The sequence below is a fragment of the Poecilia reticulata genome, chromosome 8 (genome assembly GCF_904066995.2).
Source record: "Poecilia reticulata chromosome 8, P_reticulata-male-v2, whole genome shotgun sequence".
Taxonomy (NCBI): domain Eukaryota; kingdom Metazoa; phylum Chordata; class Actinopteri; order Cyprinodontiformes; family Poeciliidae; genus Poecilia; species Poecilia reticulata.
In genome coordinates, this window is record NC_088837.1 from 24,312,498 (window position 1) to 24,332,683 (window position 20,186).

The 20,186-nt window shown below is 38.2% G+C and overlaps 1 protein-coding gene and 1 pseudogene across 2 annotated transcripts; both read left to right on the plus strand.

The window, feature by feature from the left end:
- The first annotated feature begins 362 nt into the window (after nt 1-362).
- Nucleotides 363-3,382, plus strand: LOC145552632 (uncharacterized; annotated as a pseudogene).
- Nucleotides 3,383-4,012: 630 nt separating this feature from the next.
- On the plus strand, nt 4,013-19,236 carry LOC103469009 (uncharacterized). Of its 2 annotated transcripts, none has more exons than XM_081610296.1 (8): nt 4,013-4,071; nt 10,411-11,108; nt 12,156-13,977; nt 14,941-15,114; nt 15,717-15,890; nt 16,542-16,715; nt 16,810-16,856; nt 18,057-19,236. In XM_081610296.1, the coding sequence occupies exons 2-8, from the start codon at nt 10,499-10,501 to the stop codon at nt 18,653-18,655; spliced, it is 3,600 nt and encodes a 1,199-aa protein (XP_081466422.1). In that variant the 5' UTR covers nt 4,013-4,071; nt 10,411-10,498; the 3' UTR covers nt 18,656-19,236. The 2 variants fall into 2 exon arrangements, with proteins under 2 accessions (XP_081466422.1, XP_081466423.1); XM_081610297.1 differs by lacking the exon at nt 4,013-4,071 and adding an exon at nt 5,588-5,948.
- The last annotated feature ends 950 nt before the right edge of the window (nt 19,237-20,186 follow it).

Genomic DNA, 20,186 nt, shown 5'->3' on the forward strand with positions numbered 1-20,186 from the left:
GGCTACCTGGCTGCAGGTGTGAGGGGAGAGAGAGAAAGTGCCACAGAGGGCGAGGGAATAAGTCTAACACTACAGAATGAGTAGACATAAAGAACATAATTAAACTAAAGTTACAAACATAATAAACTAGAATCACTAAGAAAGAATTGAACTAACGGAAAACAGAACAAGAATGATATAATTAAACGAAAGACACTCAGGAGCACCGAATGTTGAAACTAGAATCAAAAGCCAAAACAATCCAGGACCAGACAAAAGAACCATCAACATTTCATTCTGAAATTACTAAAAGAAAAACCCTCTCAGCTTTTCAAAGTTTTACTCTGTTAGATCATGTTTGTTTAATCATATGGACCACCTAAGTGCTTTCTCTAAATAAGTTTAACCTTTACACACCTTGGTAAATATTGGTGTTTATCGCGTCATTCATCCTAAATGGAAAGTGTGAATCAGAGGGAGAGGTCAGGAGATCCAGCTTCCTATAAAATGCCTGGTGGATTCCTGTTGAGCTCAACCTCAGGCTGCACAACTCAAAGGAGCTGCTGACCAAGTCGCCTCTGGAAAACCTCACTGGACCAAATCCCAGCTCTGCTCTCTGCACAGTAAGCTTTTTGAAACCTGGTCTTTTAGTCTGAAACTAACACAGGCATGTTGCATTAGGCTAAATAAATTATCTAAACTTATTATGCTAGCAATGTCAGTTTTAATTCATAATTTCTACAGAACTGTTCCAGTCACAGTCTAGTTTTAGTCCACTAATGAAATATGTTTGTTATTGTCACCATTAATGAAAACAACACTGTAGGTTGTAGGACAATAAAAAAATTGACCACTTTGATTGATATCTGAGGCTGAATAATTTGTTCAATAAGAGTTTAGCTCACTAAGTTATTCAATTTGCCCCAAGGCTAAGCAGTAGTGATGGGTTTCCTGCTTTAAATGAAATACGTTTTGGAAGAAAGAGATAAAGATTTTCATTAGCAGTGTTTTTATACAATGGTACTGATTCCTTGTTGCATGTTATGTTTTTCAGCGATGGCTCCAAACAAGTCAGCTTCGATGCTGTTGTCTTCAGTGATTCTTCTTCACTGGGCGACTTTCTCTGTGCGATCAGATCTTTCAATATCAGCCCTCAGGAGAGAGCTGGTGTCTGAAAGCATGGAGTTAACAGAGAAGACCCTTGATGTTGCAAAAGAGTCTCTGTCTCTTTTCAAAGATGTCATGGGAAGCATGGACTCCAAGAAGCTGTCGGCTGTAATGAAAGGCATCTCCAGCTTTAGTAGTTTCGCACCAGGAGTTGGAGCTGTGGTCTTCTCTGTCGTCAATATGGTCCTGGCCTTTATCCCTCAGGAAGACCCGGTGTTGAATGAGGTAAAGAAAGGTTTTGCTGAGGTAAACCAGAAACTGGACTCTCTGTCCTTTAAGATCTCCAACTTGGCAGCAGATGTAGAATGGTTTAATTATGCCAGCATCTATTCCAGAGACGAACTTGCTATCCTCAACACCTGGGAGAAGTTTGGTGAGTTTCTGCATAGAACTGAATCTCAAAGTCCTGAAGAAACATCTAAGAAAATTAAAATATTCACCAGCTTCTATGAAAGTTCAGGAGCCGAGTCCAGTGTGTCCAATCTTTACCGCTACCTGACAGTGAACAGCACGTCTCTGAGTGAAAACCTCAACAGTCTGCTGAAGAAGAAGTTTAAATGTGACGTTTATATGATCAGCAGATACAACCTGTACTTGAGCAGCTTGTTTTGGAAAGGGATGGTGCTCAACCAGTTCTACTGGAAACTGACTGGTGTCAAAAGCAAAGCAGCTGAACCTGGGCAGATGTTCAAGAAGGTCTCTGAAGCTCAGTTATCGGCTGTGGAGTTCTGTCTCACCAACTATAAGCAATACTTGCAGAAAGATGTGGTGGAGATCACCAAAGATCAAGGTTCTGACCAAAACTCCCTCGCTCTTCAGGTGAAAGAAGCTTTGGACAAAAAGTACAGCTGGTACAACTGGGTGGTGGTGGTGTTCGATAAAAGTCAGAACAAAAATATCATGCTTAATGCAGAGTTTACCTTCACTGCTGGCAACCTTGTAGTTGCAGTAGATTACACTGTAAAGGCAGACATGGTACATGTTGAAGAGGTGAAGGATACAGCCAGAGAGTGTTTTGAAAACAAGAAGTGTGAACGTAAGACAATTTCACAATTCTTTATGACTGCACAAAGATGCAGTCATAAATGGTTTTCAAATTATCATGATGAGGAAATTACTATTCCTTTGAAAAAATATGCCAAAGTTACACAAGTTGCCTATAGAAACCAGTTTGTAGAGGTGCCAACACCTTTTCATCGAGTGAAATGTTCCTGGGATGGCTATGAAAGTTGGATTTCTGTTCACTATTCCAGACTCTTACCTGTCTGTGTCAACAATCAATGTAAGAACAATGGAATATGCAAGAGGCTGCTACGGTCCAACGAGTGGTATTGTGAGTGTCCAGATGGTTACTATGGAGACACATGTGAAAAACAGATGATCATAACAGAGCCTGACCCCACACTGACACCAGTCCCAACCAGCCCTGTAGTGCCCAAACAGCAGGTCATCATAATCATAACTATTATTTCTGTCTTGATTATTTTGTTTGTTTTGGTGCTGATAGCGGTTCTGAAACGTCGAAATCATTCTTTATGTCGTCACCTCAATGGTCCCTGCTTGGAGTTAAAAAGAGGCGGTGAACACCAGGGCTCAGAGGATTGTAGAAATCTATGAAATAAGCCTGAGCCAATGTGTTAAAGTTAGAGACAATCACTGGGAACATATGAACAGTTATCCATTAACGTCGAGGCCTAACTGATTCCTTCATAGAAACATCTATAGAAACTCTAGCTCCTTTATGTCACAATCCTGGGGTGTTTGGTTTTATTCTGTTTGTGTTTTTATCATTTCCGTGTTTTTTGTTTATGTCCATCTAGCCTGTTTAGTCCCCTGTATTTAGTCTCTTAAATTGCATTCACACCGTTTAGTCCACTTTAATGCAACGCTAGTTAGTTTTCCTAGAAAGTTTGGATGGTTTATGGAGATATGAATACACAATCGAATTCTGCTGGTCCACCAACAAACCTCTGGCTCGCTTTGGTTGAAGTGAACTCTGGTCCAGTTTAAATGCATAAGTGAATGGCAAGCAGATTGCAGGGCATTATGGGTAATTACAAAAATACATGGAGTCTAACGCTAGCAGGAGAAATGGTTCATGGTATTTTACCAAAGACAAAGAGAAATCCTACAACCATTCAAATCTGGCGCTGCTCCATTTTTGTTTCCATTCTGTGAAGGAAGTTGTGCTCAGTTTTTTCTTCAGAGGTTTTCGTATCATTTCCTTCAGTGGTTCTTGGTGCAGCGCCTCCCACAGCTTAAAAAACAAAACAAAACACAGATTTCACTATCATTTGTTTTTGCCATGACAAAATTTCTTGTGAATGTGTCTTGCAATGGTTTGTCTTATAATGTAAAATCATCTAAATATAACTTTGCATGTATTCAGTAGTTGTATTTTTATTTAAATATGCATGAATGTGTTGTTGCCCTGCGGAGAAAAGATTTAATTTCTTTGATGCAAACAGTATATGGATTTATTTTAAATAAAGGTATCCTGTTATTGATGGAGTATCTACAAAGCTTTGGCGCCTTGTTTCTGAATTTGGTCACAAATCTTGATGGTAGTTAAAGAACAAGAAAGCAGAATAAAAACAACTAAAACATTTGGATAAAATTAAGCTGATCTGACTTTATGCTATTTAACAGAGTTTTTTCAAATGTCCTGATCAAGGCCAAAAAAACCCAAAAAACAACTAAATATTTAATGATTTAGTTGAATATAATAAAAAAACTGATCAACATTTTGTTAAAATTCTCTCTTCTTGCAGGTTGGTCACTTCCTGCATTACCTAATGATTATTGCCACTCTGAACCATGGTGATGTCTGTTTCCTGTTGCAGTGACAGGATGTGGCTTTGTATAAAAAAGAAAAAACTTTACTGAGCTTTCCTACAACCGTTTCTGTAAAGTAAAACTAAGCAGGTAAGATTTCTATTTCTTTGCTATTTCTACAGAAACAGAAACTGGAGTCATGAAATATGAATAATTCCTACTTTGCAACTTAAAAGAACATCCTGTGTAACATGTAGGTGTTAAATATAATGAAAACAGGAAGCAGGAAATTATGTTGGATGATAGATTACAGTAGTAATTTCCAAACTATTTCCGGGCCCCATATGGATTACAAATAGCTGTCTGGTTGAACGATGTGTGTGAGCGAAGAGGGGGTAGGGGAGGTGGATTCTTAGAGACTCCCTGTTCTACTCAGCCCGGCAGCTCCAGACGAACAAGGGGGGAATCAACTTTTTGGGGGAATAATAAATCGTAGCTGAACATAGATAACAACACCAGTAGCCTACAAGCTACTTGTTAACAAGCTTAAGGTGATGTATTGATATTAGCTAGTCATCTTTTAGTTAGGGCTGCACAGTGGCGCAGTTGGTAGAGCTGCTGCCTTGCAGCAAGAAGGTTCTGGGCTCGATTCCCAGCCCTGGTCTTTCTGCATGGAGTTTGCATGTTCTCCCTGTGCATGTGTGGGTTTTCTCCGGGTACTCTGGTTTCCTCCCACAGTCCAAAAACATGACTGTCAGGTTAATTGGCCTCTCCAAATTGTCCCTAGGTGTGAGTGTGTGTGTGTGCATGGTTGTGTGTCCTGTGTGTCTCTGTGTTGCCCTGCGACAGACTGGCGACCTGTCCAGGGTGACCCCGCCTCTCGCCCGGAACATTAGCTGGAGAGGAACCAGCAACCCTCCCGACCCCACTGAGGGACGAGGGTGCAAGAAAATGGACGGATCTTTTGGTTAACTTCACCTGCATCCAACAGCCCCACAGTTTGGGAACCTCTGGATTATAGAGGTTTGTTGTTTGTGGAGAAGAATCGATTGATTTCCTCTCATCTCTTATGCAATATGTTCACCTGATGCTGCTGAAGCTGAAGGGACAGGCAGAGAAATTATGATTTGATAATGACTTAAGTGTGTGAGCAGTTTGAAACACAGACGATAAACTTTCAGACAACTATTTCCTTTGATGCAGAACAACTTACAGGGTAAAAACTGTTAAAATTCAGTCTTTCAGGAGATGATCTCTCTGCATTTCTATGCCCTACTATTAAATGTCTGAATGACTTAATGCTGCAATAGATCTTATAATGAATCTGAAAACTGAAAGCCACAAAATAATTTTAGTGAAAATCAAATTTGTAAAATAATTTAAGATAGAGAGGCATACATGATTTTTCCTCCAGGCTGAATATGTCAGATTTAAAACCTAAATTCATAGATTTTTATAAGTGAGCAAACAAAATTTCACAATTGGAAAAAAAAAATGGAAATTAAATATTGGATGATCATCAGACTCTTGGTGACTCAGTGATTTTTACCTTTGTCTCCTGGAGCTCCTAATTTTGGAGCTCCTAATTTTAGGCGGCTGTTTCTTCTTTCGGCGGCCGTCATTTCCTATTTGTAAGGTGGGAAACACTTCCTGTTTAAGTGGACGGAACATATATTGTGAATGGGGTTCCTGTTCCTGAGGGCTGGACAGAAGGACTGAGCAGGATCATGCTTTGAGAGAAGAAGGACATTTTGAAGGGACAAATTGGAGGAAGAACGATAAGTGTCCAGTTTTAAGGAGAAAGAGAAGTGACGAGTAAAATGTGACTGTGAAGGAGAGTAGGTTAACAGAGAAGTTGGTGCAAGAGTTGGATGGCGTATGTGGAGGAGAACAGGGAGGACAGCTGATGTGACTTTGGGGAACCAAGAAGGTGACCTGGAGGAAGAGGAGCAGCAGATCAAAAGTTCTGTGGTGGAGGAGTAAATCTGGTCCTGATGATGGGCTGCTGCCTCTTTGTTTACTATCGGGTAAGTCAGATAGAGTCTCAGGATGGACTTCAGCTTCTTCTGTTGGCTCATATTAAACTCTGTAGAGTTAAGGTTTCTAGGTTATGTTCTATTCTCTCATGTTAAAGTAATGAGACAAAACGAAAAGCCTCTGGGAATAAAAATAACAAATAAATTCAATTTGCTGTACCCGAAACGTTCGCTGGAGATGGGCACCAGTATTCCTCCCGACCCCACTAGGAACGAGTGTCATTGGGGGGGGAAGCATATCGGAAACCTGACAGATCAGTAAATAGCTTGAGCAGAAATGCCAAACAATTATGGCATCAACACGTCAGTAATGCGTTACTCTAATCTGACCCTTGTTTCAGCAACAAGTAATCTAACATGTTACTATTAACAATCCAATAATCAGATTATACTATGTAAAGTTAAATACATAATATAATGACCGTCATTCCAGGATGAACACTCACTTTAGTATTTGCCTCACAACTAGCAAGATAAATACTCTGGTAGCACAGACAGGCTAACAGATTCTGATATATCTTATTGGTCAAAAGACATTTGATTATTGGTCAAAATGCATTGATATAAATTGACTAGTAATTGAATTGCTTCTACCTCTTTCTAAAACCAAAGCAGAAAACAGCTCATAAAATAGGACTCAGCAGTTTTAAACTCAATACATCAGTTTGACCAAGAAAAATTAAATCTAAAAAACAAGTTTTGTTCGTATTGAACAACTTTCTACATCAGTGCAACAGTTTGATCTACAAAATAAATAAAAAAGATACTTTTCACATCTAACAGACACCTTAGCTCCTCACTGTTAACTCAGTCTCATTTCCAGCTCAGCATTCAGTAACTTACCAAACATGAGCCATAAAAACACTGAGGCAAAAAACCTAAATGTTTTTTTCCTCCATCATTTTCAGCCACAAAAATTTTACTAAAATATCTACAGTTATGTGATTCTGCCTGACTCTCTGCAGCCTGATGTTCCTGCATGAATTCATGGATTTACAACAGACACTACAGTAATGTAGTGTCAGAATGTGAACTAAATATAAAAAGTATGATCATACATAATGAGAATTTAAACAACTTAATTTTCAGATGTATACATTATTATACATCTCAACTCTATTTACTGTGTAGCAAAAATTTTCATTAATTTATTTTTAAACCTCTCCTCAAGCACTTTTCTTATTGTCTCCTGTAATTAATATAATTTTTTTATATAATTAATATAATTTTTATATCTCCACACTCTGAAACTCCACCTGGTTCTCCTATGTCTGATCTGCTCCTCTCATAATAAAATAGTTTAGTTTATTTAAAAATTTAAAACAGTTAACACATATGTCAATAAACTAAATGAAGATCTCACCAGAGATCTCACCTTTCTTCAAGCACTGCTGTTCTCCCAAATAGCTAAATAATATAATATAATATAATATAATATAATATAATATAATATAATATAATATAATATAATATAATATAAATACATGTTAAGCGGTCGAGTATGATCAGGTGTTGCTCACTTTAAATAATAAAAATGCTAATTTTGCTGCTGTTTCAGTCTCACCATTGTGACTAGACTAGCTAACTTTTAAACAAAGTTAGCAGTAAAATTTTGGACCTGTGAGTATTCCAGAATTAAAATGGCTTAACCAAAAAGATTTGGTTCTATATATGAAAGAAAACTGACAACAAGATGTTATAAACGAGCGATATTCATGGCAGCATTCCTGACAGATCGTTTACCTCATTCAAACCGAGATTTTCTGACTCCGTCTGCTGCTGCCTTTACTCTGAGCCGTTCAGAGGGGGGAGGGGGAGGAAGCGCTCTGCTGAATGCGCTGTTGTGCGCCTTCAAAACAAAAGCATGCCAGTGGAAGATTTGAAAATTCTTCGCAACTGCGGTGAAATTATTGGGGGGGACGAATGTGGCTCTGTCCAATATTGAGGGGGACATGTTCCGAAATGCTTCCTGGGTAAAAATCAAGACATAGACCATGGCCACTGTTACACCCGGGATTAGTGTTGCTTCAAATGAAGCTTAATGAAAATTTCAAAATTTTGCCAGGGCTTATGGTTTTTTCTCAGGGTCCTTGAGGCCGACGCTGGGTGTCTCACAAGTATAGAAACTCTGTCTCCAGCGTACTGTCTGACAGAGAGAGAGAGCCAGTCCAGGTCCAGATAATTAATTACCATAGCAACGGGTCTTAGAGAGAGGCAGTGAGTAGTCTCACAAACAGCCGTAGAGACAGGTCTCACAATGCATTGTGGGAAGAATAAATATTTCCTGTGACTATTCATATTTTGCTTACATAAAATTATTATTTCTTTGAATTTTTGAGTGTGAATTAAAATCCTTAGTATGAAGGTTGAAAAATTTGGAGAAATAAACAATTGCCGACTGTCTTTTTTTTTTATTTCGTACGGTGAGTGAGAACCTCATGTGCGAAGCTTATAGTCGTCAGTCTCGGCCCAGGCCCAGATGTGGCGACAGTGAGACAATCAAACATTTGTTCTGGACATGCCCAATATCTAAAAGAATATGGGGTTTGATGACGTCATGGTTGAATGATTTATGTAGGGAGGAAATAACTTACGACAAAATTGTCTACAGCTTACAAGTAGAAGGAAATGGTAAAGATGAATTGATGTGGTGGATTGTGATTAATTGTGTTAAAGAAGCAATATGGAAATCTAGGAACATTTTTATATACAAAAAATATGAGATAATGGAGAAGAATGTCATAAAGATAGTGGGTTCATTGGTCAAAAACTATATGTGGAAAATGAATTCTGGGGAAAAAAGAGAAGATATTATGATTTGGAAAGTGCCGGAAACTTTACATAGTATTGTTAATTAATTTAGCTATTTATTTTTTGTGTGTAATGAGATATCTTCTTGTATTGTCGAGCAAGTTTGCTTCTTTATAATTGTTGTGTAATGAAATGATGTACAGCAAAAAGGAAAAATTGTAATTTTTGTTACAAACATATTGTAATGGATTTTCATATGTGAAGAATTAATAAATACTCTTTGAAAATTGACATCAGCCATAGAAATATGGTGATGGACCTGGCAAGGGCTTTGGATATAGATGAACTGTGTACACCATAATCCCTGATGTGTATCAGGAGCAAAGAACTGTGTAAGCTTAAGCTAAAACATTTGGTTCAAACCAATGGGCCTACCCTGGTAAAATTTCTTCAGGAATTTTCTAGTTTCCTGCTAACATTTCCTCAACAAAGTTCGTCATTTCCAAATACAACAAAGACGAAGCATTTTGTTCTTCATAGACCAGATATGATTTCATTGGACGTCTTATTTCTGAATCAGCTGAAGTGTGTCTGGAGTGCCTAACAATGATTGTCATAATGATGGAAGAGATTAAAACTGTCCAGAGAGGCAAATGTGACCTTCTCGCACTGGACATTGCTTTATGAAGCATATTAGCAAATTCATATGTATTATACTTAATATAATACCTGAAGTTTCAGTCAGTGCTGGAATGAACTCTGGTTTTAGATCCATTATTTTCAACAGATGTGTCCAAATTCAAGGGTTACATCCTTTGAAGGCCGATTCCATCACAGTGATGCAACGATCCACATGCAGAGTCTGGTGTGTTGTTTGCTGCCGACTGCATCCAAAGGTTCAAGCAACAATGATGGGGGAAGTACAACGGCGTATTATGGTTGTTGTAGATAGAATAAAGATAATAAATTTTCATAAATTTTTTTTTAGAAATTTTCTAGAAAAATACTTGAGATTTCTGAAATGTTGAAAATCTTTGATTTTAGAAACTCAAAAAATGTCCAAAAGATGAAAATTTTAAATAGGCTAATAACTACAAGCATGAAGACACCTGTAGTTATAATTAGAGGACACACTATAGTTTAAAATGTCCCTGTGGTCAAATTATTTAAATTTATTTTCCAGAGATACCATCATTTTTGATACATAATTTCTAATAAGATGAAAACTATTTTAGGGCTGCACAGTGGCGCAGTTGGTAGAGCTGTTGCCTTGCAGCAAGAAGGTTCTGGGTTCGATTCCCGGCCTGGGGTCTTTCTGCATGGAGTTTGCATGTTCTCCCTGTGCATGCGTGGGTTTTCTCCGGGTACTCCGGTTTCCTCCCACAGTCCAAAAACATGACTGTCAGGTTAATTGGCCTTTCTAAATTGCCCCTAGGTGTGAGAGTGTGTGTGCATGGTTGTTTGTCCTGTGTGTCTCTGTGTTGCCCTGCGACAGACTGGCGACCTGTCCAGGGTGTATCCTGCCTCTCGCCCGGAACGTTCGCTGGAGATGGGCATCAGCAATCCTCCCGACCCCACTGAGGGACAAGGGTGAAAGAAAATGGATGGATGAAAACTATTTTAGATAATAGTGTCTGATTAAAAACGTATTTGGTTTTAAATGTAAAAACATAACTGAATTTCTGAAATGGTTCTGTTACAGATTCTTGTTTCAATGCTGAATGCAGTGGAGTTGGACCTTTGACTGTCCTCTGAGACAAAGCCTCAGCATGGTGCAGCTGTGAGAAACGATGGCAGGAGCAATAGAGCTGCTAGAATCTTTGGAGGACTTGGGAGACAAAGAATTTAAGAAGTTTAAGTGGTACCTGCAGCAGGCAGAGTTCCTGAAAGCCATCCCGTCCATCCCAAAATGCCAGCTCGAGAGTTCAGATCGTGAGGATACCGTGGACCTGATGGTGCAAACCTACAGCCGCCGGTGTGTGGAGGTGGCCAGGATGGTTTTACAGAGGATGAATAGGAATGATCTGGCAGAGAAGTTGTCAAATGCTGCATCCAAGGCTGCAGGGGAGGTTTCTCCAACAGAAGACTGCAGTCATGAGGTCATTTTTGGCAATAAGGGGGTTGAAGTCCTGCCCAAGAACACGCTGGTGTCCAACGGAGCAGGAAATCAACCCACTGAGTCAACTGAGGAACAGCCTCTCTACTCTCCTTATCCACCTTCACTACAGCCGTCTGATGAGCCAGTTCCTGCCACATCTGGGGAAACTGAAGGACTAATGAACTCATCACCAAACAATCTGTTCTCTCCTGTTTCTGTGGTGGTCAGCAGTGATGAAGGGAATGAAGCAGATTTATTTATTTGTCCGATAGTCATTCCACCAGTCACAAAGCAACGCGAAGGTAATCTTCTCTAAAAGAGAACTGAAAACAAAGTCCTTTATAAATGCTGTACCCTAAATAAGGCACTTGCAGTTGCCTTCTTATTTGCATATTGGTGAATGATTGTGTGCATGTTTGTGAGTTTAGTGACTGTTGGACGAGAGAAAGAGCCATAAAGAGTCAGAAAACAATGTAAATGTACATTTAAAACAGTTTGTACTACAACCTTAGGATAATCTCCAGGCTGACAGCTCAATCAGCATTTCCAACAGAGAGAGACGACTAAAATATGCAGAATACCCGTCCTTGATGGCTGACTTTGGTCTTGTCATACTGACTACTCAAAGCACTTTTTCTCAAATAACATTCACTCAGTCAAACTCACAATCATGCATACATTCATACGCCGATATGCAGTTAGCCAGGATCAGACCATTTTCCCTTGACACCTTGCTAAACTCTTCTGTTTTCAGAACAACTTTACTTCTTCCTGTTCTTTATGTCAGGATGATGCCCAAAGGTCCACTGTTGGACTGGGATCTGGTGACTTTATGATGTTCAAGATGTGAGATGACCTAAGTTTGGTGGTGTTTCTTGCTAGAATAAACCATCAGATGGGTTTATTCTGATAAACCCATCAGAATGAACCAGTTTTCATCCTTGATGGAAAACTGGTTGATACTGATAACAACCAGTTTAATCCGGTATTGACCGGTCCTCCATCTCTTGTTTCTAGCTTGTACAAAACTCCAATGCTTGCTCAATGCCTGGTGGACTGGATGGAAGAATAACTAGTTATCCCAATGAGCAACAGTCTCTACAATTGAACCAAATGTCCATTGTTGGTTTGTGAAATACGTAACAGAAGCAGTTTCTTCAGAATGAGAAACTACTGACCGAGATGTCAGTCTGGAGGTTATCCTAATGCTTTAGAAAAAACTGTAAAGCCTGTAAATCTACAACATTTTCTGACTTACAAGACCAGTGTCCTGATTGATGTTTCATGTGTCTATAAGTATTTATGGCGGCAGCTGTTCAGATTGCTCAGGATTCGTTTGTTTTTGACAGGTGTGAAGATGTCAGCACTGCCTTGTCCACAAACCACATCAAGCCCGGCTGTGCTGCAGTCTAACCTCCAGAACATGTTCATATCTGTGAAAGATGATTGGTTGGAGAAGCATGACGAGGAGACCCTGTGCTACCTGGATCCAGAGCTGTTCATCACCGATGATGATGCCACAGGCTCAGAAACAAAAACATCTAAACCGGTGAATGTCAGCAACATGTTTCAACATCTGTCCAGAAGAGGCAAATCCAGCAAAACAGTGGTGACCAAAGGGTGTACTGGCATCGGCAAATCCTTCCTAGTGCAACAGTTTATGTTGGATTGGGCTGAAAAGAGATTCAATCAAGAATTTCACCTCGTTTTCCCTTTTGATGCTCGTCAGTTGTATTTATGGAGAGGAGAGAGGTTTACTCTGGCAGAGCTAATTCACACAGTCGTTCCGGGAATGTCGTCCAGCGGCATTACGGAGGAGACTCTGAACGCAATCTTCACAGATTTACAAAATGTGAGAAAAAACAGTTGTGACAGCAGTGAATTCAAACTTTTGTTTATCATTGATGGTTTGGATCAGAATTTCCTGGAGTTTGACTTTATCAGCAAGACAAATAAATCGAACGCAAGAAAGTCAAGTAGAGTAGAGGTGCTTCTGACTAAGCTCATCATGAAGAAATTGCTTCCAACTGCTCACCTCTGGATTACCACACAATCTGAAACAGCCAGTCAGATCCCTTTTGAGTTTGTTGACATGGTGACGGAGCTGAGAGGGTTCAGCGACCCACAGAAAGAGGAGTACTTTAGGAAGAGATTCAGAGATGAGCCACGGGCCAGAGAAATTATCTCCCACATCAAGACATTAAAAATGATTCATTTCCTGTGCCGCATGCCAGTTTTCTGCTGGATCACTGCTGTAGTTCTGGAGAATCTGTGGGAAACAAGAGAGAGAGGAGCTCTTCCCAGCACCATGACAGAGATGTACACAGAGTTCCTGGTGGTTCAGATCAACCACATGAAGGAAAAGTATGATACTGGAAAGTGCATCATGTACATCAAGTCTCTGGCCAAACTGGCCTTTAAGCAGCTCCTCAGAGATAACACTGTATTTACTGATGAGGACTTAAGAAGCTGTGGCCTTACAGTGACATCAGAGCGCTCTGAATGGTTCAAAGAGATCTTCAAGACATTTTCTGGAAAGACGTCAGAAGACAATTACCCGAAGATGATTTCTTGTTTTACTCAGTCCAGCATTCAGAAGTTTCTTGCCGCTGTTCATGTGATCACTTCCCTGGTCTCCAACAACAAAAATGTGATGCTTGAGTCATGGATGACAGTTGAGAACTGGCTCCCCTGTTTCCCCAGAACCTCGACAACAAAACTTCATAAAACAGCACTGAAGAGAACCTTGAAAACTCCAAATAAACGGCTTTTTTTGTTCCTACGGTTCGTCATGGGTCTTTCTCTGCAGACAAATCAGTTTCTCCTACATGACCTGCTGGCACCAACAAGAAGTACCTCATGGTCCAACCAGAAAATAATTAAGTACATTAAGCGAAAAATCAGTGCGAGTACATCACCAGAAAAGATCTTAATAATGTTTCTCTGTCTGAATGAGCTGAGGGAGGACTCTGTTGTGGAGGAGATCCAAACGTGCCTGAAATCACAACGTCTTTCCAAGGATAAACTATCATCTGATCAGTGGTCAGTTCTGATCTTAATCTTACTATCATCAGAAAAACATCTGGATGAATTTGACCTGAGCAAATACTCTGAGTCAGAGGAGGTTCTGCTGCAGCTCATGCCAGTCCTGGAAGCCTCCAGAAAAGTTCTGTGAGTACAAATAAAAAAACTGATGAGGTTTTGTAACTGATTTACATGTAAAAGAAATTGGTTGTGAAAGACCAATTTCCAAAGTTTTACATTAAGTGTGTTTTCACGTCTCATTACTGTGGGACAATACTAGGTAAGATACATTGGAACAAACAGGAGGATTTTCCAAAGGTTAAACAGTTTGATTAAGGCTGAAACTATTAATCATGATGAATCGATTATTGAAATAATTGTCAACTAATTTAGTAAACCATGAATTGTTAACTGGGGTATACAGACTCTAGAAATGCCCATTTGCTGAGAGAACAAAATAGTAATTAAGCCAGAACTGTACAAAAAATATACATTTTGGGTTTAAGATTAAGAAAATCCTTCTTTGTCTGTAAATATTCTACCCAAAGCTCCTCAAGTGGAATAGATTTAGCTTCAAGTGATTCAAATTGTGCTAAAAAATCTTCTATTAAGCACATTTTGGTATAAAATTGCTAATCTGTTAATCCAAAAAATAGTCAACAAATGAGCTGTACTGATGTTGAGTCAAGCAGGAAGAGCTGATGATGTTAGAGGTATTTTTTAAGCTGCAGATGCTTCCTTTGCTCCAAGTGATCAAGTGTTCACTAAAGGTCAAAAATGCTGTTATCGCATTTTAAACTAAAATTGATTCCATTAAAAAGGAATAAATTTTTTGTTCATCTTTTACATATTTCTAATATTATATGAAAAAGACAAATAAAAAATCTGCAGAATGTGTCGATATTTTATCCGATTACTTGCCAGAATAATTGATAAACTAAAACTAAAAAACTAAAATAATTGTCAGTTGCAGCCATATTGTAGATAACAATAGCTGGTATTATTATTCTCATTTTTGCTGACAAATTAACTTTATTTGAAAAGGGAACCCATCTAGCAAACCGTGCTAAATTCTTGAACAATTGTAAGTTAAGCTGTTTTGTTTTCTAGGTTAACGGGCTGCAGATTATCAGAGCGACCCCTGGAAGCTCTTTCTCTGGTTCTCAGTTCTCAGTCCTCCAGTCTGAAAGAACTGGACCTGAGCAAAAGTGACCTGCAGGATTCAGGAGTGAAGCTGCTCTCTGTCGGGCTGCAGAGTCCAAACTGTAAACTGGAAAGTCTCAGGTTAGTGGACTGGTTTAATTATGATGTGGAATTGCTGTTTAAAATATTTCTCTCTAAAAGGTTTCTTCTTTTAATGTTTTTGAGCCCCAAAATTGTTTCAGCTCATCAAATATATTTTAATATCAAGAATAACAGGCATAAATACAAAATCATACAAGATTATTACAATTATTGCACAGTGAATCTAAGAAAATTACATTTTGGGGTTTATGTAAAATGTGTATGTAATACATCACTCCAACTCAGAATGTAAATAGGCAGGAACATTTAAATAAACTTACTTTTGTATTTGCTTCACTTGGAGCAAGAATTTATTGTGAAAGGCCAATTTACAAAGTTTTATATCAACTGTGTTTCAAGTCACAAAGTGCCGAGGGACAATGGGTGAGATAAACTGGAACAAACTAGGGGATCTCCAAAGGTTTTTGTTCTTATTTTTGCTAACAAATTTCAGCTTTGTCTTTAAAAGTTGACATTTGCAGTGTGTAACTTTTATAAACAAGATCTTTTTTTGACACATTTGCTAAAACTGTCACTGTGTAAAATTAACAAACCATGCTGATTTCTTGAACAATGCTAAGTTGGACTGTCTTTTTTTCTAGATTAAGAGGCTGCAGATTATCAGAGCGATCCCTGGAAGCTCTTTCTCTGGTTCTCAGTTCTCAGTCCTCCAGTCTGAGAGAACTGGACCTGAGCAACAGTGACCTGCAGGATTCAGGAGTGAAGCTGCTCTCTGTTGGGCTGCAGAGTCCAAACTGTAAACTGGAAAGTCTCAGGTTAGTGGACTGGTTTAATTATGATGTAGAGCTACATAAATCTGTATAAAATAAATTTTAAATGTGTTTTTGAAGAGCTCAAATGTGAAAAATATCTCCCTGTAACAGATTTTTGTGTGTGGTTTTTTTTCGCTCTTAATTGTTTGATTATCAGAAATGTCTTAATATAAAAGATAATTGGAGTAAATACAAAAAAAGCTATGCAAACAAACATGCCCTTTTGTGAAAAAGTAATTATGCTTTAATCATATTACCTCTTGTTCCACTAATAACTGCTATGACTTGTTTAAATGACTGAGAAACAATCTTTCACAACATATGGGGAGGAGTTTTGAACAACTGTGATTTACAAAATTATTTAAACTCAGCTGTAATTTAGGGGGAAGGGGGGGTTGTTTGTTTTTTGCTGTGAAAACATCTCAAAGTTGGACTTTGTTTAGAACAACCTAACACTGGTGTGTCGGGTTTTTTCGTTGAGTCTTTTAGAGGCAGACCTCCTGCTAGCATGTCTTGGATTGTTGTCTTACTCCATAAACAAAGTCTGTTTGAGATTAAAGTCACAAGATTTTCTGATACTGAAATACAGAGTAACTAAATTGTTATTTTTTTACGTTCAAGTTCTTAAAATGAAGCTTATTTGTGCTCTGGCAGGATGTGTAACTGTTTGGTTGCGGAGGCTGGGTGTGATTTTTTGGCTTCAGCTCTGAACGCCAACCCATCCCACCTCAGAGAACTTGACCTGAGTCACAACAATCCAGGAGAGGCAGGGATGGAGCAGTTAGCCGCTGGACTACAGGACCCAACCTGGAGGCTAGAGACGCTGAGGTACATGGACAAACATGCCAGCTTGTTGAAAGAGAAAGCTCTCATAGTTTTGATGAGCCTCATTCACTGAGCTGATGGGGATTTCTTTCTTTAGGTTGGACCACTGTGGAGAGCAGAAGCTGCAGCCTGACATCAGGAAATGTAAGTTTCTATGATAACTCCCGACTTTCAAAACATTTAAAATACAAGCATTAAAGTTAAAAGGTAATTCATAGAAAATTTAACTACTATGACTTAAAAAACAGCGAGGGTCAGAAGAAACAAGGGACAACATGTCCCTTATTTTTTTACCTACCTTGTACCCACGGAGGATATGGGAATAAAATGCAGTCATTTATTTTGGTGCGACAGAATAACTGTATTTACCATAATCCACGTTAGCTCTCTATGCTTTTCCAGTTTTGTCGCCAAAGTCCCAGATAAACTGGAGAAAGTAGTTTAATTTGTAACATTTAAGGAAAATAGGGTCTGAAAAGTAGCTATACAACACCTTCTCTAAGTTAGCAACAGCGCTCCCACGTCAAGCTGGTGCCGTGTTCTGCTTCGCTTTACGGCAGTCACTGCTGCAAAGTGCCGCGCCGGTGTTTTGAGACAAATCTGTCTCGACTCTGTGCCACCACATAACTAACGGTGGATACTAACTGTTCTTATTCCTATTTGGATTTAGAATCAATATCCGATCCCTGATAGGGAAATGACGCCAGAATCCGATCGAGTCTGAAACCAAGTGATCAAGCCGATTTCCGATCACATGATCGGATAAGAATATCCCTAATATTAGATCCACTATTACATGTGTATGTTGCAAAATAAATACCACAGTTTACCTTTTATGCAAGGAGCCAAAGAAACACAAAGTCCGCTTTACACGTTGTAACTGGAGTTCCTCCCAGCTTCCCAGTTGGAAATCTGACTTTGGATGGCGTTCCAGTTGATTTTTCCAACTGAGAAATCGGAGTCTCCCTTCTTCAGACTACAACTGGAACAAAGTATAAGATCACGATCTTGATCTGTTTTAATAATGTTTTAATGTTAGCTGGAAATAATTCTTTTTTTTTTATTTAGTCAATTTATTAATTCATGTTATTGTTTTATTTTTATTTTGCTTATTTTTATTTATTTACTATTTTATGTTATTTACTTGTTGTTATATTTACCTTTTCATTGTTTTAGTGATTTAAGTTTTTATTTACATGTTTTTATTTATATGGTTTTTATTTACTTATTTATTTTTACTTACTTTTTTTCTTTACACAGACAGATTAACCTTACATGCATCGTCAGAACTGAATCTTTGGTTCTGTGAATTTAACAGCTGTTGTTTCTGATTTTCTCTATCAGATACCTGTGAACTTGAGCTGGACCCAAACACAATAAGCCAAAACCTCAAACTGTCCAAAAACAGGAGGAAGGTATTTTCAGGTTACCATGAGTATCCGGATCATTTTGAAAGATTTGACTTCTGGCCCCAGGCGCTGTGTAAACATGCTCTGCCTGGTCGTTGTTACTGGGAGGTGAAATGGAAAGGACTGGTTGACATAGCTGTTAGCTACAGAGGAATCCGCAGAAAAGGAAACACTTTTGAATCTCTGTTCGGAAGAAATGACAAGTCCTGGACTCTGACATGCTTCCTCAACAGTTTTGGTGTCTTCCATGACAAAGAACAAAAGGAAATACGTTTGCCTTCTCGTGTTTATGACAGAGTAGCCGTCTATGTGGACCATCCTGCTGGTATTCTGTCCTACTATCTGGTCTCCTTTGACACATTGATCCACCTCCACACCTTCCACACCACATTCACCGAAACACTTTATGCTGGATTTGGATGTGATCGGGACAAGGCACTTGACTGGTTCAGAATTAGGTCTTCAGTGTCCATCTGTTCACCGTTAGTAGATGAGTCTGCAGAAACTGCTGCTGAGCAGACATCAACTACTTAGTTAGTAAATATGTTGTTTAATGTCTACTAATTCAAAATGACAGTAAACTTGTTCAGTAAGTTTGTTTGTTTTTTAAGTATAAACAGGAGTTTGTGTTGCTGTTTCTTGTCAATGTTTTAATTAGATTAACAAGATGAAAACATTGACTGGTTCCAGGTTGGAAGAAAAATCTTGTCCAAGTTTGAGCAATGCAATTTATGTTTGATTAAAACAAAAACATTTCTTATGTATTCAAATAAAATAGTCATCCATGTCTGATTAACTTTTTTCCTCATTAATCTCTTAACCCAACTGAGACTTTATTTTACCCAACTTTTATTTTATTTTATCTGTTCTACTGATTTGTTTTTGTTTTCACGTGAGTTTTTAATTTCTTTACATTGTTGTGTGTTTAGCGTTTTCATTTTATTTGTTGTTTTCTTTTTTCTTATGTATCTCTGATGTTCAGCACTTTGCTCAGCTGTGGCTGTGTTGAAGAAATTCATAAATAAAGCTGAAAATGAATATTTGTGTCAGTAATTTAATCACTAACTGAAACACATAATATAAATGAGTGTTTTAAGTCTTTCCCTTTTTCAGCAAACCTATCAGGCTTTTAATGAACTGGAATCATCTGAATCCAGTGTGTTAAAGTAGAGAAACAATGTTATAAATTACATTTATATTGATGTTTTCAATTCTTTGTTTCCTTTTATGGTGATTTTCTGCTTGTAGTAAGAAAAACACAACAGTCAAGATTAGCATATTGTACCAAACCCAATATGCAAAGCAGACATTGCTTAAATAAAAAGATTTTTTATTTAAAAGTATTTAACATTAATACCTCAAGGCCACAGAAAACATTTTTTTAGTGTTGCAGCTCCACGTAGTGGGTTGATGAAGAACTGCAGCTAATACTCAACCTCCAGATGTTCCATAAGCACTAGTAAGTTATTTTATTATGAGCAAACATGATAAACACAATCTTGTTTTCTTTCAACCATTATGAGCTCTAATGATCATATGATCCGGATGTATAATGTGTTCTGTATGGCCAAAGAAATAACAAAAGAGCTCTATGTTCTCCAGCATGAAGCAACTTCATCCAACATTTCTGAGGAACTCTTTCTTCTGCGTTCACAAGGTGAAATCATTGGTTTCTCCAACTCTCTTTTATCCCAACCACTGTTTAGATGCACCATGACATTCATTGACAAATTGTGCACTTCTTATTACTTCATTTTCTCTATTGTTCTCTCTCTGATTTGTTTTCTTTTTTTCACCCATGATGCCGTTTAAATGGTGTTGGTAGTGTGATGGTCTTGAACAGCTTTGCTGCTTTGATGCAACTGATGGAAACATGAACTATTGTTTTTTTGTTGTTGTGTTTTTTTAACCAGTAAAACTCAAAATCCCTTGGATTGTGCAACAAGGTAAAAATGTAAAGCCCATCATAATGTTTTAAATTTCTTTGTGAAATCATCTTAAATATAATGAAAAGTATTTATAGATTAGTATTATAACTTATTCTCTAAATGATTAAATAAGTAAA